The sequence below is a fragment of the Neophocaena asiaeorientalis genome, unplaced genomic scaffold (genome assembly GCF_003031525.2).
Source record: "Neophocaena asiaeorientalis asiaeorientalis breed wild unplaced genomic scaffold, Neophocaena_asiaeorientalis_V1.1 scaffold246, whole genome shotgun sequence".
In the NCBI taxonomy this organism is placed as follows: domain Eukaryota; kingdom Metazoa; phylum Chordata; class Mammalia; order Artiodactyla; family Phocoenidae; genus Neophocaena; species Neophocaena asiaeorientalis.
Window position 1 is genome coordinate 3,635,145 of NW_020174551.1, and position 22,261 is coordinate 3,657,405.

Below are 22,261 nucleotides of genomic sequence, written 5' to 3' on the forward strand. Positions count from 1 at the left end.
GTGCCCTCCGGCCCGGCTCTGTGTGCCGCCTTCTGCGAGTTCGCTGCAAAGTCCCCCAAAGCAGGACTCGGAAGGAAGCTTTTACGTAATTGAACGCTCAAGCCGCGTTTCTTCCTCGGTATTTAAGTTCAACGTTGTGTTTTTCCCTCGTGGATTTGTTGTGTCGCGTACCTTTTTCCTCGATTGGAATTGGTGACAGCGCCTATCTAGGATAGAGCCTGGCACACAGTAGGCGCTTAGTAAATATTTTTTGAAAGCCTGAGTCACGATGCTAAGTTTGGAAATTCTACCGAGTTGTGCGTGGCTATAATTTTTAAGATTTTATGGGTTCCCAAGATAACTTTGAAAATTACAGTAATTTTAAAGCTCCGCAAAGAGTTAAATCTGGCTTTTTTGCATTCCCTGTAACAAGGGCCTCTGGTGATGCTTAAATTAACTCAAAACCCGAGTTCTGTAATTTAGATGCGCCTTCCGATTGTCGCAGAAAGTGTTAACCTTTCAGATTAAAGCTTTCGGAGGAACCATTCCATTTTAGAACAAATTTAAATTATTTAGAAAGCTTTATTTTAATTCTCTTTTTAGAGATAATTGCGAGGGACCACACTGATGTACTTGTAAATACATTTAGAAATACAAGTCTCAAGTATGAATTTTTGAAAAGGGTTTATGTTCATACCTAGTGAAAGAGCACGCAGGAGAAAATTATGACGGCAGACCTATACCCCGCCCTCCAGCGACCCCCAGCCCCGTCTCTTGGCGGGGGCAGCTGTTGCCTTGACCTCAAAATGTCTCATAAAAGTATCTCTTAATAGTCTGTCACATCTAAGCAAAATCCTCTGGGATTAAGCCATGCGCGTGGGCAACCCCTTTAGTACTGACAATTCTCACAGATTGTGTCTGCTTCTTATGAGTTTTTCTGAAAAATAGATAATGTAATGGAGTTTAAAGGTTTTTTTGTTGTTGTTTAAGAAAGAGCTTAACTGATATTACACAGAAAGAGCAAGAAACAAATTCCTGAGAACCAGGAAATTCAGTTAATCACGACATCCCTGATCTTTCTGCTTGTAGGAATGTATGCTCCAAGTGGTCAGGGCCTTGTCTGCCTCGATCACTAGTGAGTGTCCCCAGTGCCCAGCACAGTGCCTGACCCATAGCAGCCATTCATTAAACACTTGTGGGATGAATACTTGACCGGTTCAGGCAACAGGGTAATTACTTTCTACATGCTTGTAGTTTCTTCATTTACTTGGATATTTCCTTAGAATAGATTACTAGAAGTGAGAATTTTACAGGGTCAAAGGGATGAACATTTTTATAGTTATCAAAACATTGCCAACTTACTTTCCAAATGAGTCCTACCATTTGGTACCTTTCAGAGCATCTTCTCAAGCTCTTCTTGATACAGTATTTGATAGTTCTGAGCACTTTCAGATAAAGTATTTCATTGATCCGAATCACCCTGGAAAGTGAGCAGGGCAGGTTTTGCATTACCTCTTTTGTAACACAGCAAACACCAGTGCCTTAAATTGATGGTAATGAATGGCAGGTGACAAAAATAAACCATTCCGGGTTTTTTTCTTCTTCCCATTCTCTTCCTTTGGTTTGTAGTGAATATCCTGAATAAATTGACATCTTTTCTTAGCAATAAAATTGGATGCTGCTGTATAATATCTATGGTTTACAAAAGCTTTTTCTTTCTAATTTTGTTCAGATGTTTGCAGGTGCCTTGATCAAACTTGGGGACTTCATTAAAATGAAATAATGAACCACAATTTAGGTGAAAGAGATACTGGGTAGGTGTAAGGGAATACCCAGCACTAGCAAGTTTCGAACATTGCCACCCTTTCTATTAGGAAAGATTTGGAAACTTTTGGTGGTGCTTTTGTAGCTCCTTCAATCTGAATAAGTTACTATTTTAAACCTCTGCATCTTTTGGAGCCCTCATAAACTATTGAGATTAATACTCCATCAGTGAAAGTGGACAGGAATTATTTGTGTAATAATCTGCATATCTTTCCTATCTGTCAATAAATTCCAAGAAGAATGGAAATGAGAACTAAGAATCATAAAAAATATTCAACCTACAGAAAATATTATTTTCACATGAAAACTGAAAAAAAAATCTTTTTTTAAACATGGCAAGAAGAAAGTGTAATTCCTACTCTGTTGCTAATCTTGACTCTTTCCCATATTTGCTGGTCAGTTACCCTAGATGATTTAATAGGTAATTAATCGGATAAGGAAGCTTTGGAAGATTCAAAGTTTACTTCTAAGTAGAACCATTGGAAATTCTTGGGCATCATTTGTATTAAAAGTGGGTCCAACATTACCTTTCTGTATTGTTTTTACATTTGCTTAGGGTTCTGTAAAAAAGTAGTATAGAAAAGATGAGGAAGAAGAGATGCAGGTTTATTGAGGCTTTGGAAATATTCAGAACCTCCTTTGAACTTCACTCCACCTTTCTGTTGTGATGTCAGATCCCAAATAATGTTCAGTAAACAGAAATGTTCTTTAAGGACACCTTTCAGGAATGTCTGTAGTCCTTGTGTCAAAGAATAGCTGCCCAAATAGTGGTGGGTTTATGGCAACTAGATCTTTAAGGCATTTGTATGTAAATATAAGTTATTTTGCTTCTGTTTTTATACTAGGATATTTCTGTATCTTGAAGATAAAGCAGAAATCTTCTTTGGAGTAGATGGACTTTTCTCACTTTCTGTGAACTAAAGCGATTCAATGTCTCTTTTGGTAAGTTTTTATAAGCGTGGATCTAATTTTGTGTCAATAGAGTAATTAGATGTTAGTGCAAAGCCCTAATAGGCATACTCTGATGGAATATTCTTAGGCTCTGAGATGTTATTTTGATCTGAAAGACTTCTGGTCTTTAAAAATGAGTTAAATTATCATTGAGTTTTTGTCTCTTTAAAAAAGAGCTTCTCCTATACTTCTCTGATATACTCCTTCTATTCCTTTGTCCCATACCCACTTTTCTCATACATTTACTGTCCTTAGACATTACTCTTCCATCCAGTTAGCTATGCCTTATCCTTTAAATCTTTCAAAAATCCCTTTGACAAATTTCCATCTGACTAAAGGCAAGCAAAATAGTATGAAAAATAAGCCCCTTGACTTAACAAGACAGGAAACATTAGGATCATTGTCTAATATGATGTATAGATACTAACGTGTTTTTTGTTTATATTAAGTCCATGGTATCTACTCTAGATTAAGTAGTTTTAGGACTTTCATTGTGTCTTATGTAGAATATAATACGTTATTTGAATATTTGAATTTCTTTTAAAAAGTGGTGGGTGCATTTGTATGATGATTTGTAATTTACAAATACTTTCATGTATTATAGCTCTCTCAGTCTTCAAAATTGTAAGCAGGGCAGGTGGTATAATCCTCATTTGGAGTTTGGCCCATGATTGCAAAGAATTAGAGCCAGGGCTCAAACTCACATCTGCCAATCCACTCTATCACTTGCCAAGTCTGAGAGGCAGAACTATGAAGTTAGGAGACTGTATTGTTAGTTATTTGGAAAATATATAATGCATTTACTTTATGTTTAAAGTAAAGTTTATCTACTTAAAAGGGGAGCTTTATATATCTGGAAAATACATTGAGGTGAAATATCTACCTCATTTTCTAAAGCAGGGATCAGCAAACTTTTTCTTTCGAGGGCCAGGTAGTATTTGTGTGCTATGTGATTAAGTTACTCTTGGAAAAAGCTGCCATAGGCAATATGTAAATAAATGCAAATGAATGTGTCTGTGTTTCCGTAAAATTTTATGCACTAAAACAGGTGGCGGGTCAGATTTGACTCGTGGACCATAGTTTGTTGACCCCTGCTCTAAAGGATTACTTAAGATTAACAATTTTATGTCAGTTTGTAGGTTGGATGAGATGTAAAAGGGCATTTCATAGATGGAGATACTGAGATTCAAAGGGCTGTATGGTTGCCCAGGGCTTCCAAATTTGGGGGAAAGGACATCTTACTTAATCTATTATTTCATAATTATGGATTTTTGGAAAAATAGAATTTGATAGGGTCATTTGTATTTGTTCAGTTTGTTAATAATTTTACTTTGTATTCTTCTTGCAATGAAATATTTAGAATCCTTTGAATCAAAACATTCGTGTTTTCTCCTCAGTGAGATATTTGTGTAACTGAGATAAAGTTAATGTTTTTGCTTATGAAGGATTCTTCCTCATTCAAATTTTACCTCTATTTGACAGCTAAGAAGTGGTGTTTTCAAAGGAGCAGCAGGAACAAAATTCCAGACTCCCAGAAAGAAAGCAGGTGTTCAGCATAAACCATGTTGTTTGCCTAGACAGTTTAGGCACACCATGATCCATTCTTACCGGGGAATGGTGGGAACCCTCCCAAAATCCGAGTTCCTAGATACCAGCCAAGGGTCAACCTTGCAAACAGGCCTTTCCAAGGAGAGCAGTTTTAGGCCTGCTGACCCTTTCCCACACAATAGCATGAATGATTATTGTGAAAGATTCAGGGCAAATGTTGGAAAATATATGTAAATACCAAATATAATATATAAATGATGTAACTGGTGGCTGTTTTTTATATAAACAGCAGTATTAAGTATCTTCAAAAACTTTTATTGTAATTTTTTTATTGTAAATTTTATTCACCCTACACAAACCAATAGAAACTTTGCAAAGGAAATGATTCTACAGCTATCTTGACACTGTTAGCTCCTGTTCTTCAGGGGCGAGTTTTACATAAAATGGTGGGGATATATGTCAAATTATTTTGGTAAGATTGATATGTACAGACTGTAGGAATTCAACTTAATCAGTAATTTAGGCTAACTGGGAAAATGATTAGTTTGATTAATGAGAAGTTCTGGCATATTTTAAGCTAAAGGAAGTTTGATTAAGTAAGTGACTGCAAAATAGACGTGGAAGGACTTGTCTTAAACACTCATTTGATATTATACTTTAATGTTCATATAAAAATGAATGTTCATAAGATGCTTGAAAATAATTAAAAGTCTCTTTCATATAATTTGTTTATACTTTTCTTTTAACATACCTTTTCTTCCTAAATAAGTATAACATCAGCTTCACGCCACTAACGTGTGTAGGTGTTACATTTCTTTATTGACAATATGTGATAACAGAACACTGAGTTGAAATGCAGGAAAATGTAAATTGTGATAATGGAACTAAGTCTCTTAATTTGATTTGAGTTGGTTAGAGATGTTTATCACCTTACGGAACAAAATTGGTTCCAAGTATTGATATATTCAATGTGTGGTTTAATGTGGATAAACATGGTTCCCACACTTAAGGGAAAAAGAAACTCTGAGGATCAAGATAAAAATAATATGATGAGCATAGCAGAATATATCTCTAGCTAAATATTCAGAAAAACACTGCAAAGATTACGAAAGGGTTAAAAATTAACACCAGCAGTAAAAATGAATTGCTGTTACTACCTCCAGGGTAGAGGGCAAGAATCAGAGCTAGCGCCAAGTAAAATTATAGCAGATATGAAATTTGTCTTCTGCATACCCAGCTGCTTCTCCATTCTCTCCCATACTGTCTACCTCCACAGTATGAATCCTGGCTCCAGTTCAGGTTCCTGCACGTTGCCCTTTCTCTCTGCTCCTCATCCCAGTCAACAGACTTTTTTGTATCCACATGCCACCCTTATCTTGTGACTTATTTTTCACTTATTTAGTGTATTTCTGAATTTACAGGATTGTTTCTGCACTTCACGAACACAAGTTGAATCACTCAGACCTGAAAAGCAGTCTGAAACCAGTACCCATCAAAACTTGGTAAGAAAATGGTTAAGTACAATTAATACTCCTCTTTTGCCTTCTGTGACACCATTTTACAGAATATAATTTCTGGTTCTCCTGTATCTCTTTTTCTTTACTTCTTTCTTCTTTCACTTTTCTTCTTTTACTGTTTCTTCTTCCTCTACATAAGCTATTCTCCAGAAGTCTGTAATTGGCCTCTGCTCTTCTGCCTAAACAGACTCTCCCTAAGCAGTCTTACTGGCTCCTGTGGTTTCAGTTGCTCAGATTGTCTGGAGCTACCTGAGGTTTTCCTTTAGGTTGTGAGGGGACCCTGTCATCAGGTAGGACTGATGATTCTTAAGTTTTTACCTGCAACTTTGGACTCTCTCCTGGGCACCAGATGAGTCTGTAGAATTCCTCTGGTTAGAGTTTTCAAAGGCATCTCTGTGCAGTTTGAGTAAAACCTTAATCTCTCAAAACTTCACTGACCTATTGAATTTCCTGCTTTGGCAAATGAAAATCCATCTACTAAATCACCCTAACTAGAAACTTTGGAGTTGTTCTCACACTGCCTCTTCCTCTGCCCTCACATCTAGTTACACACCAAGTCTTACGGATCTGTCTCTGAAATGCCCTTGAGTCCATCCCCTCCTTCACCTGATCACTGCTGCTACTCAAATCTCATCATCTCTCACCTGGACTGTTGCAGGTAAACACATTGCCTCTAGTTTCCTAGACACACATATAACCTCCTCTCCCACTCAGATCAGTATTCAACACTGTTACCAATACAGGCCTGTTTGTGCCACTTTCCAGCTTTAAAATTGCCATTGGTTTCCTAAAGCGTATGGGATAAAGCCTAAACTTGTTAGGGTTTTATAAGGACTCTTAATGGTATGGAATATGTCTAATGTTTGAGTTTCATTTATTGCTACTGAGTCTTAGCACACACTTTTATTTCTGCTTGAGATACCCCTCTAAAATTCTTCCTCGTGCTTAAAGAGTTGGCTCAAGTATCACATCTCTGAAGCCTTTGCTCTTGTACCTTTATTTCTATTATGGTCCTACAGATCTTAGACATCCTCATAAAATGGCATTTACTATATTATCTCACAATGATTGATGTATATGTCTCTCCACATGATCCCCATAAAATAGGCATCCTGTCTTTTTTATCTTTATCATCCCTGGTCAATGCCTGATGTATTAAATAATATTTAAAGAAACATGCTGAGAAATAAATATTTTTCTGGGATCTTCCCCTCTAAATCTCTTAATTTTCATTTTATATTATAATTATTTCTATAAAATAGAACCTGCCTTGCAGATACCTTAGTCCTACAAAATAGAGTTATCCCAGTTAATCCTATTTTTAAATTTATTCTGACCTTATCTTCAATTGTCATCATTTTTGTCATTTCGCTTTTTACTCGCTAATACTGTAAAGTCTTCTAGTTACGTACCTTGTTGTACAATAGGATATAGTATCCAATCCTAGTTTTCATTCAAGTATTACCCTTCAGACAGGTAGTGTTTAGAAAGTAAAGTGTCTGTTGTTGACTCCTTGCTTTTACCAAGAGAGTGGCCTAGAACTCAGGAAATTTCCACAAGTGCTGCTTTTTTTGCGGGAGGGGTTATTGTGCTAGGTACACATAACATAAAATTTACCATCTTAACCATTTTAAAGTGTACAGTTCAGTGGCATCAAATACATTCATAATATTGTACGACCATCACCACCATTCATCTCTGTAACTCTTTTCATCTTGTAAAACTGAAACTCTGTACCTATTAAACAGTAGCTCCTCCTTCCCTTATAATTCCCTTGCCTCTTGGAAACCACAATTCTAGTTTCTGTCTCTGATCTTTGACTACTCTAAGTACCAGTATAAGTGGAATCATACTGTATTTGTTATTTTGTGACTGAGATTTTTCACTTAGCTTAATGTCCTCAAGGTTCACTAGTGTTGCAGCATACTGCAGAATTTCCTTACTTTTTAAGGTTGAATGATATTCCATTATATGTATATACTACATTTTGCTTATTCATTCATCTGTTGGTGGACACTTGGGTTGCATCCACATTGTAGCTATTGTGAATAGTGCTGCTATGAACATGGGAGTACAAATTTCTCTTTGAGACCCTGATTTCAATTCTTTTAGGTATATACCCAGAAGTGGAACTGCTGTATCCTATGGTAATTCTATTTAAATTTTTTGAGGAATGACCATACTGTTTTCAACAGTGGCTGTACCATTTTACATTCCCACCAGCAGAGCACAAGAGTTCCAGTTTCTCTACATCCTCTCCGATACTCATTTTCTGCTTTTTTGATAACAGCCATCAAAAAGGGTGTGAGGTGGTATATCGTTGTAGTTTTGATTTGCATTTCCCTAATGATTAGTGATGCTGAGCACTTTTTTCATGTGTTTATTGACCACATACATGTATTCTGTGGAGAATGTCTATTCAAAGTCCTTTGCCCATTTTTTAATTGGGTTGTTTGTTTTTTGTTATCGAATTTTAGTTCTCTCTATATTCTGGGTATTAACATCTTATCAGAAGTATGACCTACAAATATTTTCTTGATCCATTTTGAGTTAATTTTTGTATAGGTAAGGGTCCGACTTCATTCTTTTGCATCTGGATATCCAATTTTCTCAGCACCATTTGTTGAAAATACTGTCCTAGCTCCATTGAATGGTCTTGGCACACTTGTCAAAAGTCATTTGACCATATATGTGAGGGTTTGTTTCTGGGCTCTTTATTCTGTTCCCTTGCTCTATATGTCTGTCTTTGTGTCAACACCACACTGTTTTAGTTACTGTAGCTTTGTAGTAAGTTTTGAAAGCAGGAAGAGTGAGTCCTCCAATTTTGTTCCTTTTTCAACATTGTTTTTGCTATTCAGGATCCCTTGAGATTTTAATAATACTAAGTCTTCCAATCTTTGAACATGAGGTATGTTTCCATTCAGTTATGTCTTCTTTAATTTCTCTCAGCAATGTTTTGTAGTTTCCATTGTACAAGTCTTTCACTACCTTGGTTAAGTTAATTTCTAAGTATTTTATTCTTTTTGGTGCTATTGTAAATGGTATTGTGTTCATGACTTTTTTCCCAGATTATTATTCATTAACCAGGTCTTCTGAATTTTTAGTTCAAAAAGTTATTAAAAAGTTGGACAAGGACAAGGACCCTGCCATGATTTTTGCTTTCTAATTCTCTAACTAGTCATGAAATCAAACAGAGAAGTGAGGTTAGTTTTAAGATGATTTACTCTTAGTAAACCTATATTGTCTCCTTGTGATTACCGTGTTGTTTTCTTAAATGTCCATAACTTGTTTGTGTAGTGATTTGATACCAGACCTTACTGGGCAACAGCATCAAGCTTGCCCCTTTATCCTTTTTTCTCTTTTTTGAAAATTGAGTCAATATTTGACCATTCCCATTCGGGTTTCTCATCTGAGTTTTACTATATTTGCATTCTTAATATCCTAGATGTAATTGTCTTTGGTTTGGAGGGTTGGACCTATTTAAAACAACCTGTTTTGAGCTTCAGCTACTTAATTATAATCTAAGTGCTTCTAGTTTAAAGAAGACTATTTCCCTGATGGAGTTGAGGGGAGCAAAGTGGAGGTTGATTAGCCTTATTTCAATCCATCATCTGGTAACCTGATGCCATTTTTTTCAAGCAGTGAACTGTAGGCCTCAGTTCATTCTGTGCTCTAGCCTTCCTGGCAGACTTATAGCTTATCACTTTAAACAGTTTTTAAACTGCTATATGCTCTTCTTTCTCTCTCTTATATGTGTTCTTTAAATCTGAGTTTAAGACTACTTGTTTTAAAGAAATTGCATTGATTTATTTAGATTTCTTTCTTCATTGGGATTATTTCCAATCGTATGGTAGAATTTCTTTTTATAGCCTTTCATCTCTCTTGCAGATTATTCATCTTTTACCATGAGCTTACAATTATATTTTTCTGCTCTCTTAAAAGCTTGGGGAACATGTAGAATCAAATGTAAAAAATAGTTAGCAGAATTCCTAGTAAATAGTAATGTCATTCCTAACTTCCTTCTTCCTTCTCTTTACCTTGGAGGTAGTAACGAGATTCTTGCCACCTGCTGGTGCCTGTAAAGGCTGCTAAGTGCCTTTGGAGTACTGGTGTCCTTTTAGAGATCCTCATGGCTATCATATGATGCCAGTGGTGTTGGCCTCTTCTTTCTCCTGTGTGCATGTTGTTTCAGTGCCACTGGGATCTGGTGCAGACCTAGCACTCTGACTCCATAGTATCCCGTGAAAGGCCATAGTGGTACATGGTCATTAACTCAGGACTTCTGTACCCTATCTCTGTTCTCCCATCTCTTGAGGCTTATTTTTCTTTCTGACCTCCCTTCTGATTCATCTCATCTTTGAAAAACTTCTTCAGCTTCTTTGAATAGGTTTTAGTATGGAAATTGTTCCTTGACTGTTAACACCTCCATTAGCTGAGCAGATACATGTATGTGTAATGATTGTAACTGACAACCACTTGAAGTAAGAGCACCAGAATAAAATATTCCTCATAGGTCCTTTCATTTCTTCCCTTGATATATTTATTAGATACCCTGAAGAGTCAACAGCCATTCTTAGCAACTCCTAAGAATGCTTCCTGGAAATTGTGCTGAAAAGTATTCTTCACTACCTGTAAATCTGTTTTTCTAGCCCTCTCCCCCTTCACAGGCTGATAGCTTTATAACTAGCATCCCTTATTAGCTGTTGTAAATACTTTTTGGATCTTAAAGTCTCTTAAGCCACCTTTTCAGTGCCTTCTTAATGAGCACTTGTGTGTTTGAAAAGACAATATCAGTATTTTACATTGGAGTAGGGGACCAAATTGGGGCACCAAAAAGTTTATACCTATTTTGTTTTCATATTTTTAAAACAATGCAGGTTGATGAGCCAACCCTTTCCTTGTTGCCTCCATCCACTAGAGCCAGTGAAGTTATCTGTTCCACCAACGTTTCTCACTATGAACTCCAAGTGGAAATAGGTAATCATTCTGGATTGCACATAATTGACTCATCATTGTTAGAAATGAAATTGATGACAAAAAGATTACTTTGTAAGCAGGTCTCTCTTGTTACCCACAGCATAAAACTAAATGTTAATTGTCTCAGTCAAACGGATCTGTTAATTTTATCTGTCCTAAAACAGTAGCCCAGATTTTTTTCAAGATTACCTTCTAGAATTTTTACTTTTTCACTGAAATACTTGTAGAGGAGGAAGACACTAAATAATCTAAGCATTTGTTATTTGTATCTTTATTTTGGGGAACTTCTGATCATTTGATTTAAACCAAATCATGTAAATCTTTTCAGTTACAGTCCTTTAACCAAATTACTTTCTTTTAACTTAAAACCTTGCCTAAAATCCCATTCGTAGTAGAAACTTTTTTCAGTTAAGTTTGGAACTGGCTGAGTTATTGTTTTTAGCCTTATACCTGTGAAAAGTTGCTCTGAGTATTCAGAAACATCTCTTAAATAATACAAAGAGATACTATCTTAGGTGCTAGGAATATAAAGCCATGTAAAACACTTGAGGAGTTCACATCCTCTCTGGGAAGACGAACATGAAAGATAGCTTTGTCTTATGCACTGGAAGGTACTATAGTAAAGATGTGCAAATGTTATGGGAACAGAGAAGATGGAGCGTTCACCTGTGCAACTCGACTCTTCTAGGAGTCAGGGAAGATAGCAAAAGGGCTGGATCCTGAAGCATGAGGAAAAGTTTACTAAATATTCTAGTCAGGGTTTTTATTCAAACAACAAAAAACAGTCCTGACTACTTAAACTAAGAGAATTTTTTGAACAGTTTTGCTAACTCACAGAATCATTGGCTAGAGAAATGGGCTTGGAATAAACCAAGAGAAACTATGTGACTAGAACTGTAGCCTGGGTCAGAGCATAAGAGCAGCCTAGTTAATGTACACTAGTAGGGTACTTTAACCCCACTAGATGATGTTGGGCCCCACTGGTGAGTTCCAACTTAACTGAAAAAAGTTTCTACTAAAAATGGGATTTTAGGTAAGGTTTTAAGTTTTAAGTGTGAGTTCTGACTGCCTCTGCTTCTTTTGTCACTCACTTCATCCTCCATTGACCAAGCTTATGTCATTGACCCTCCCATGCCCAGGTCAAGGTGACCAAAAGAGAAATAAGGATTTGATCTTTTCTAAAATAGCAGTGGTGGAAAATGCCCCCAAATTCGAAAGGACTTTTCAGATGGTGTCAATCCAAAAAACGTAAAAACATAATTTACTCGAATAGGTGATTGAGGAAGGACTATCACATAGCTGCTCTGTGCCTAGACTCAGGAACATAGGGCGAGTAGGCAGTAGGAGTAGGTAAATCTGAAAAAGGAGGCTTGGAACCATTGTGAAAGACCTCATATGGGGTATATATATATAGAAGTTCAGACTCTGTCAGCCCCGCAACGTACCACGTTCATTACTCAGTGGATTTAAGGAAAGGTTTGGAATTTATCATCTCTACTAGAGAGACATTGTGGAATAGTAATGATGATAATAATAGCATCTAATCGGCATCAGGCTGAACATATTATATGTATTTTTTCATTTCACCCCATTAGCCCTCCCATTTTGCAGATGAGGATACTGAGGCTCTGAGAATTTAAGTAATAGTCATACACTTAGTGATTTGAAAGCAAACTCTTGTGACTGTCAGGTCTAAGCTCTCAGCTGCTGCACTGTAGTACCTTTCTTTTGATAAAATGTTGAATTTAGGAGGACAACTGGCAGCAGTTCCAGGCAGCAATCTGGAAGATACTGTATGTCAGGGATTTACAGCCAGAGTATCATCCTCATCACCTGAGTCTTTTTAAAAATTGCAGTGCCTATATCCCATCACAGACCTCCTGAATCAGAATTTCTGGTGAATGGGAACTAGGCACAGGCTTTTGAAGTAGTTCCGTCAGTAGTTTTGGTGCATGTCCTGATCGAGAATGCAGGGCATAGTGAGGAAGTCACTGCATCTATCCAGAGAACAAGGACAGGACTTGAGCTAAGGCAAGTGATGCTTGTCGCTGGGGAGGAAGGGATGAATTTCAGATTAACTGCATTTCAACAATAAAAGTGACAGAATTTGGTGACTGTGGAGAGAGGGAGGAAACTAACATTTATTAGGTGTCTATTAATAGATTACCATTCTAGGTGTTTTTAGTTTAAAAACTGACAACACCAAATGCTGGTGAGTATGTCAAGTCACTGTAGTACTTATACGTGGCTTGTGGGAATGCAAAGAGGTTCAGCCACTTTCAAAAACAGTTTGACCGCTTCTTATAAAGTTAAACGTACACAACCTAGCAATCCCACTTGCAGGCATTTGCCAAAGAGAAATGAAAACATATGTCTACTTAAAGAATGGTTTTGGCAGCTTTATTTGTAGTCACAAAAAACTGAAAACAACCGAAGTTTATCAATTTATGAATAGATAAAAATAAATTGTGGTATATACATATAATGGATTATTACTCTGCAATAGAGAGAAATTAACTACTGAAACACGGAAGAATCTCAAAAGCATTATACTAAGTGAAAGAAGCCAGACACAAAAAACCGCTATGATACTACTTACATGACAAACAAAAATCTCATCAGTGGTTGCCAGGGACTGGGAGTAGGGGATTGCTGAGTAACATTCCACTGTTTGAATGTAACAATTTGTTTATCAAGTCACAATACTAACCATTACAATAGGTGTGTAATAGTCTATTGTGTTTAATTCCTACTCCTCTATTTTGAGCATCTTTTCATGTGCTTGTTGGCCACTTCTGTGTCTTCTTTTGTGGCTTACCTATTTAATCTTCTGCCTAATTTTTAGTTGGGATGTTTGTCATTTATTATAGAGCTATAAGAGTTCTTTATATAGTACTCTGTGTGTAAGTCTTGTCAGGTATAAATATTGTTAATACTTTAAATCAGTGGCTTGCCTTCTCATTTTCTTAACAGTGTTTTCTTGAAGAGCCAAAATTTTTAATTTTGATGAAGTCCAGATTATCAGTTTTTTCCTTTCGTCATTAACACAAGTTTTACGTCTGATTATAGGAAGAGGATTTGACAACTTGACTTCCGTCCATCTCGCACGGCATACTCCTACAGGAACACTGGTCACTGTAAAAATTACAAATCTGGAAAACTGCACTGAAGAACGCCTGAAAGCTTTACAGGTAACAATACAAAAAAAAAAAAAGATACATTTAATTTAATGTCTATTTGAGGAGATTACACCTATAATTTTTTTTTTCGCAAATTAGTAGTTCTGTTAGAGAAAGGTAGATTTCTTTCTTCTAATAAACATGCAATTACAGAAATGGAAAGAATACTTGGAAGCCAGATCCATGAAAGAGCAAATATATTCAAACTTTGGTAACTACTATAAGTTCCTTCAAATGAATATCATATTTGGAACACTGGTCTGGAATTTATTTAAATACCCTTCGTCAGTCCAGTCACAAATAATCGTATAGGAAAATAGAAAAAACAAAAGCAAACAGTTTCCTTTTCATCCAGCTAAGTAAAACTAGCTTCTGAATTGATAAATTTTAACAGATTGCATTTCAGGAATATTATAATACCATTTCAGTTGTCACTAATCATTTTTGATATAATGAGGGAAAGGATTTTGTTTTGATATTATCCCAATTTTTAAACTATTTATATGTGCACATGTATATTGCACAGAAGAAGACTGGAAGAAATTATACTGAAATGTTAACAGTGGTTCTATGATTTAATGTTAGAAGTGACTTTTATACTCATATTTTAATGTATTTTTTAAATGTTTCTATCATAAGAACACAGTATAGTTATTGACTGTGACCTCTGGCGTCAGACTGTCTAATAAGTTCACATCCTACTTTCATTAATTATGTGCTTTTGGACAAGTTTTCTAACTTGTTTCTAAGTATCCTCTTCTGTAAAATGGGAATTATAATGTCACATACTTCGTGTAGTGGTTGTGAGATTTAAAGACATGATAGCACTAAGAACAGTGCTTAGTACTAATAAGCTCCATTATTGGTACTAATAAGCTGCCACTACTGCTGTTATCTTCATAATGAGGAAAAAGGTTGGGTTTTGGGGGTTTGTTTTATTATTTAAATCCACTTTATTGTTATTTACTTTTCCCTTCTTTTTTTTAAACATCTTTATTGGAGTATAATTTCTTTACACTGGTGTGTTAGTTTCTGCTTTGTAACAACGTGAATCAGCTAAAAAGGTTTTTAAATGTCTTGTCTCTGTGTTTCTATGCTAGAAAGCAGTGATTCTATCCCACTTTTTCCGGCATCCCAATATTACAACTTACTGGACTGTTTTCACTGTTGGCAGCTGGCTTTGGGTTATTTCTCCTTTTATGGCCTATGGTAAGAAAACTCATTTTAGGTAAAATAATTCATGGTTTAGCCTGGATGCTATAAAGGATGAGTGTGATCTTAGATTTATGATTCACTACTTCTAATTTATAAATCTGATGGCCGATTCTAGATTTCATGATATACTTTTATATCTGGTTCATGTTGAATTTTAGTTTTCAGAAAAAAAAGTAGAATGGGTCTCATGATCATTGAAATCACCACTGATTGCTTCTCCAAGAAGTCAGTCCTTTGAATGAGCTGTCTTTTTCCCTTCAGTTTCCTTCCTCTCTCTCAGTGGAGAGCTGCTGTTAGTCTTCAAGCAAAAGTAGTTTTTCTGCTTGTGCACACCATCCCTATCCTTGTTTCTCTGCATTGTAAACTTATTTCACTGTATTGTAAACATCTGTGTGTGTACCTGTCTCCTTCACTGGATTTGAGCTTCTCGAGGGCAGGATCATGTATGTATTTTTCATTTTGGTATCCCCAGGTGCTCATAAGATACCTAGCACAAGTAGTGTTCAGTAGGTGTGTTGAATAAATAAATGAATGGATTCTAGAGCTTTGATTTTTAGGATAGCTTTTGTGAATTGCCTGTGGATTTAAAATATATATGTTCTCACACAGTATGTATTATTTTAGTAATATTGAATATTGTTAATTCACTTTCCTAATCTCTAGCATGTCATTAGAAAGATTGGTGAAGGAAAATTACCTTGGCATAAGAAAGTGGTTAGACTCTAAAATGTAACACGTGTGCATGCGAGCATGTGTGTGTATGTGTGTGTGTGTTTATGGTTGATAAGAACATTTAAAACATAGCTAGAAGCAAAATCACTTTCAGTGTTCATCTAAAGATTTCAGGGGTTTCTTTCAGGTTCAGCAAGTCAACTCTTGAGGACTTACTTTCCTGAAGGAATGAGTGAAACTTTAATAAGAAACATTCTCTTTGGAGCAGTGAGAGGGTTGAACTATCTGCATCAAAATGGCTGTATTCACAGGTATTTACTTATTTGTATTTTACAAAGTGCAAGAATTTGAGAGGAAGAAGTCCTTTAGGGAGCTTTTAGGAAGGAGCAGTTGAGTGTTAGAATGGAGGATAGGAAACTTGCAAATGAAAATTGAGGGAGGAAGGGACCAGTAGGTATAGTAGATGCTTACATTTTATAGTTCATTCACCAGAAATGTTCAGACCACCTCCTCTGTGCCAAGTGCTGTGCTCCGTGCTGGGATGGAGTGCCTGTCTTTGCACAGCTCAAGTCCCAATAATGAGGGTTACAAGAACCTATCTGTTTGGGGTATAAGCTGTGGGGAGAGGGATCCTAGTTAACTCTTGTGTTTTGTTTTTTCCTTAAGCAAATAAAGAGCTGCTTTATCTGCTTTTCAGTTTTATGTCATGTTTATGTCATATACAGATTGTAACTAAACCTTTGATTTCTTAAGTGTTCTGTAGCACTTTGAGATTATCATACTAAATATCAGTTCTCTTTTTGCCAAACTGTACATGCAGAAGTAATTGGCTGAATGTTAAAAACAATGCTGTTCTAAGATATATTGGGGCTTTGTTTTCCTTTTTAATTAAGTTGCTTTTAAATAAGCTTGTTTTCTTATTGTTTGTTTCACCTCAAAGCTTTTTTCTTACTGTTTGTTTGTTGCTTTTAAATAAGCTTGTTTTCTTATTGTTTGTTTCACCTCAAAGCTTTTTTCTTACTGTTTGTTTCTTAGCAGCATTCTGGTTAACTGAGGATTTCTAGCAGACAGTATTCTAATTAATCAAGGTTTTATTATACTTTACCAGACTATTGGCCATCCTGCTCTATTAGTTTCCAGTTTCCGTGTTTAGGATGAAAAACAAGGCTCTTTTATAATTTATTTGATGAAGGAAAATTTTACATTAGACATATCTTTATAAATTTTGTTAATACCATGAGAGGCTATCTTTTATTGGATAATATTGCATTTAACTTTAAATTATAACTTCTAAGGAGTATTTAATTTCCAAGGGAATACATGGATTTATTCTGACCAGATTTTTATCCTTTCTTCATTGGCCAGTTTCTTAGTATTTAGGATTGTTTCTTTTTGTTCTAGGAGTATTAAAGCCAGCCATATCCTCATTTCTGGTGATGGCCTAGTGACCCTCTCTGGCCTGTCCCATCTGCATAGTTTGGTTAAGCACGGACAGAAGCATAGGGCTGTGTATGATTTCCCACAGTTCAGCACATCAGTGCAGCCGTGGCTGAGTCCAGAACTACTGAGACAGGTCAGGTGTGGCCATTGCATTGGGTTGTCTATGCGTCTTAAGTGTCTTCTGAGTTTGACTAAAGGACAGTTGTGCCCTTATATTTGGATTGATGAAAGGCCTACTGCAAGACTTTTAAAATTCTTTCTTGTCAAAATTATTGTTAGGAATTTTTAAATGTATACCAAATATTAGGTATATCTTGATTTCTCCTGAGTTTTTTCCATTATTATTCACCACCCTTTATCAAAAAAGCATATGTATGTAACTTTTTAAAGGGTATTTATACTAAAGGACTTCAAATTAATTGTTCTACAGGATTTACATGGATATAATGTAAAGTCAGATATTTACAGCGTTGGGATTACAGCATGTGAATTGGCCAGTGGGCAGGTACCTTTCCAGGACATGCACAGGACTCAGGTAAATGCTGCTAAAATCCCTGAACTACTTTCCTTCCCTTACATTCTATATAATTTCTTTTAAACATCTTTGCTGTAGACTCTTAGGACCTTTATTGTTGTTGTTATTGCTTTAATATTTTGCCTGAAAATGACTGAAGGAAATTTTTCTTTCTTTTAGATGTTGTTACAGAAACTGAAAGGTCCTCCTTATAGCCCATTGGATATCAGTATTTTCCCTCAGTCAGAATCCAGAATGAAAATTTCCCGATCAGGTGTAGACTCTGGGATTGGAGAAAGTGTACATGTCTCCAGTGGAACTCACACAGTAAATAGTGACAGATTGCAAACACCGCCCTCAAAAACATTCTCTCCTGCCTTCCTTAGCCTGGTACAGCTCTGTTTGCAGCAAGACCCTGAGAAAAGGTAATATTGGTCACTTCTAAATAGCGTAAAACATCTGTGTCTTGTATTTTATAGAAGTTTTGTGAGATTTCCTTCTTGCCAAATTCAAATCTTTTATCAGTCTTCTCATCAAAAAACTATACAGTAGCCTAATCCAGAAAATACCAATGCTAAAAGCAAGTGGAGACAATGAGCAAATGGGAAGAATACTAGATTGGAAGTCAGAAGACTTGGGCTTCAGTCTCAGCTGTATCATTTCCTAACCAAGTCACCTTGTAAAAATCAGTTAATCTTTCTGGACGTTAATTACTGCACTTATGTTAAGACATTTTAGAAACTTCCAAGCAGTACAAGAGTGTTAGTTGCTGGTATTACAATAATTATTATCACTGATAACTAATGCGTTAGCATTTTGGAAATAAGGTGTGTGTCTTTTTAATCTTTTTTAAGCCGCTTAATGCCTAGTATAGTTCCTTATAATTAGTAAGTGCCTAATAAATGTTAAGTCACAGACTAATTGAAGGTTATCTCTAGAATTAATTCTGCCCATTAGTTAAGGTTGAAGCTAAGAATTGGGCTTCCTTACATACATTTTTTCCTTTTAATTTTTGTGTATTGAGTTTTATAGCTCTAAACCTAAGTTCTAACATAGTTTACACCCAAAAAATCTACATTCTAATATGAGGTCTTTTTTAAAATAATTTTTTCAAAAAAATTTCAGGCCATCAGCAAGCAGTTTATTATCCCATGTTTTCTTCAAACAGGTGAGCTGATCTATCTTTGTTGTCTAGATGTTTTTTTAATACTATTAAAAAAATCACATCATTTTGTTGGCTTAATGGGGCAGTTTGGTTACTAAGATTCTTAATAATTTTCTTACAAGGTAAAGTTAAAAAGAAGAAAACGTTTTTGGTAGTTTAATTATAGACTTTCTAAAATATTTCCATTCTGCAAAACAAAATGAGTAAAGACAAACGGAATATCATCATGTGTTACTTTATCCTCAGTTTATATTTTGATTAACTTAGAGATATTTTATTTTTCTATATTGGCTAGAAATGATGTAAGGGCAAAATAATTCTGATAAAAGTCAGTTTATTTGGCTGTTACTTCTTGTTTTCGGATAACCAGAATCAAAGGCATGTTTAAGTGAAAATACCTAAAAACAATTTAAACACATTTAACATGATTTCTTTAAAAGTTATTTTTTACTAAAAAAAACTAATGTATTGAATTTATGTACCAACAGCCTTATTTTGAGTTTCTTTAACAGATGAAGGAAGAAAGCCAGAGTTCAATACTTTCACTGTTGCCTCCTGCTTGTCACAGGCCATCAACAGCACCACCTCCAGTGTCACCTTGGACTGAGCCGGAATGGGATTTTCCTGATGAAAAAGATTCAAACTGGGAATTCTAGGGCTGCCAAACCCTTTTATGTCCTATATACTTGACACTTTCTCCCTGCTGCTTTTTCTTCTGTATTGCTAGGTACAAATACTAGAATTATACTTGAAAATACAGTTGGTGCACTGGAGAATCTATCATTTAAAACCACTCTGTTCAAAGGAGCATGAGGTTCTAGCCCCTTTGGTTAGCTCAGAGTGCTGTTATAACTCCAGGGAAACTTTGGAATTATTAATGTAACTACATTTAGTGTCATCTGTTCTCAAAATTTTTTCCCAAGCTGTGACTAACTATTCTTTTTGATCTCTCAGTATAATTTTTGAGCCAGTTAAATTTTTCAGCATTTTGCTGCCCTCAGGGGAATGAGCCCTCAGAGGACATTGCTTCCAAGTACATTTTTTACTTCCAGATTCTCTAGCCTTTTTAATCAGCTATTGTTAAACCAACAGGCTAGTTTATCCTGGCATCAAACCTGTTTTTGATAGAAGGGAAAATGTTTATACTTTCCCATTTTCATGTGTTAATACTTATGGTAATATCAAACTGAGCCTCACTCACATTAAATGATTCACTTGAAATATATAGAGAAGTTGTAATTTGCTTTTTTTTTTAATTGTTAAGGGGCTAAAGTAACACTTTTCTACTTATGTAAATTATAGATCCTAAATTCATGTGCCCCGTGGGAGCTCAATAAAGATTTATTCAATTGAGTTTATACTTAATAATTTTATTTGTGTGGTTTGACAAAGCTAAAACATACATTCTAATTTGTTTTGCCAAGGAAAGCTCTTTCTCAAACAGATTTATTTATATAACCTGTTGAATTGAGGACAGCCTGGTATTTGATTCAATGGAGGCAGATTTTCCAGCCCTTTATATGATTATTCTTGCCCTGTAGGAGATCCAACTTACAAGGACATAGAGAACTTAATAGTTTTACCTTATTAGCAAAAGAGATTGCTGTCTCAAAAAGAATATGTAGTTTGGACTGTGATAAGTTGGGATTTACCTCAATTAGTAGATTTTCTTTATTTGCACACTCTTATTTAACATTACATTAAAAATTATTTTGAAATGATTAAGACTTAAAAATGAAAACCAATGAGACAGTAATATATAGACTAATAGTCTGAAACACAAATCTTTTCATGTTTATTGGCCAGCCCCCCTCAAGGATATTTGGGTTACTCCATCAAGCAAGCCACAGACTTGCCAAGGTGGAGGAGAGAAAGGAGATGAGTGCCAGTGGAGGCACTGAGATCACCTGTAGTGGTGGGGGCTGTAGCTCATTCCACTAACCTCCTCCTCCTCATTTCCCCTCAGCAAGAGAAGCTCACAGGAACCACAGAGGAGGTGCTCTCAAATCTGTGTGGAGAGTCAATATGTGTACTGCAAAGCGGGACTGTGGAGGCCGGGAAACAGTGCCTCTCAGGTCCACTGTGTTAGGGTTCTCCAGAGAAGCTGAACCAGTGGATTTTTTTTTTTTTCAAGTATAGTTGATTTACAATGTTGTGTTAGTTTCAGGTGTACATCAAAGTGATAAGAGATATATGGATATAATCACATGTTCTTTTTCAGATTCTTTTCCATTATAGGTTATCAGATATTGAATATAGTTCCCTGTGCTATACAGTAGGTCCTTGTTGTTTATTTTATATACAGTAGTGTGTATCTGTTAATCCCGACTCCTAATTTATCCCTCCACCCACTTCCCCCTTTGATAACCATAAGTTTGTTTTCTGTGTCTGTTTGTTTCTGTTTTGTAAATAAGTTCATTTTTATCATATTTTAGATTCCACATATACATGATATCATATGATATTTGTCTTTCTGACTTACTTCACTTAGTATGATAATCCATACACACACACACACACACACACACACACACACACACACACACACACAGAGAATAGAAAGTATTCCACTCAGCCATAACAAAGAATGAAATAATGCCATATGCAGCAACATGGATTTTATATATATATATATCACATCTTTTTTATCCATTCATGTCAGTGGAAACTTAGGTTGCTTCCATGTCTTGGCTATTGCAAATAGTACACTGGGGTGCATGTATCTTTTCAAATTAGAGTTTTCTCCAGGTATATGCCCAGGAGTGGAATTGCTGGATCATATGGTACCTCTATTTTTAGTTTTTTAAGGAACCTCCATACTATTCTCCATGGTGGCTGTACCAATTTACATTCCCACCAACAATGTAGCAGGTTTCATTTTTCTCCACACCCTCTCCAGCATTTGTTATTTGTAGACTTTTTAATGATGGCCATTCTGACTGGTGTGAGGTGATACCTCATTGTAGTTTTGATTTGCATTTCTCTAATAATTAGAAATGTGGAGCATCTTTTCATGTGCCTCTTTGCCATCTGATTGTCTTCTTTGGAGACATGTCTATTTAGCTCGTCTGCCAATTTTTTGATTGGGTTATTTGCTTTTTTGATATTGAGCTATATGAGCTCTTTGTATATTTGGACATTAAGCCCTTGTCAGTCATATTGTTTGCAAATATTTTCTCCCATTCTGTAGGTTGTCTTTACATTTTGTTTATGGTTTCCTTTGCAGTGCAAAAACATATGTTTGACTAGGTCCCATTTGTTTGTTTATGCTTTTATTTCT

General features: G+C 35.8%; 1 protein-coding gene across 5 annotated transcripts in view; it reads left to right on the forward strand.

The window, feature by feature from the left end:
* The window catches only part of STRADB (STE20 related adaptor beta), a 20,765-nt gene extending 416 nt beyond the window's left edge, over window positions 1-20,349 (forward strand). The window contains exons 1-12 of one of the 5 annotated variants that reach the window (XM_024757358.1): window positions 1,775-1,793; window positions 2,649-2,745; window positions 5,724-5,804; window positions 10,697-10,796; window positions 13,866-13,987; window positions 15,076-15,184; window positions 16,050-16,173; window positions 17,264-17,435; window positions 17,733-17,837; window positions 17,997-18,241; window positions 18,942-18,984; window positions 19,494-20,349. In XM_024757358.1, the coding sequence (XP_024613126.1) occupies window positions 2,734-2,745; window positions 5,724-5,804; window positions 10,697-10,796; window positions 13,866-13,987; window positions 15,076-15,184; window positions 16,050-16,173; window positions 17,264-17,435; window positions 17,733-17,837; window positions 17,997-18,241; window positions 18,942-18,984; window positions 19,494-19,637 (1,257 nt within the window). In that variant the 5' untranslated portion in view covers window positions 1,775-1,793; window positions 2,649-2,733 and the 3' untranslated portion in view covers window positions 19,638-20,349. Of the gene's footprint in view, window positions 1-1,774; window positions 1,794-2,648; window positions 2,746-5,723; window positions 5,805-10,696; window positions 10,797-13,865; window positions 13,988-15,075; window positions 15,185-16,049; window positions 16,174-17,263; window positions 17,436-17,732; window positions 17,838-17,996; window positions 18,242-18,941; window positions 18,985-19,469 lie in introns of those variants that run through there. The other 4 variants (XM_024757356.1, XM_024757359.1, XM_024757360.1 and 1 more) reach the window with 4 other exon arrangements.
* The last annotated feature ends 1,912 nt before the right edge of the window (window positions 20,350-22,261 follow it).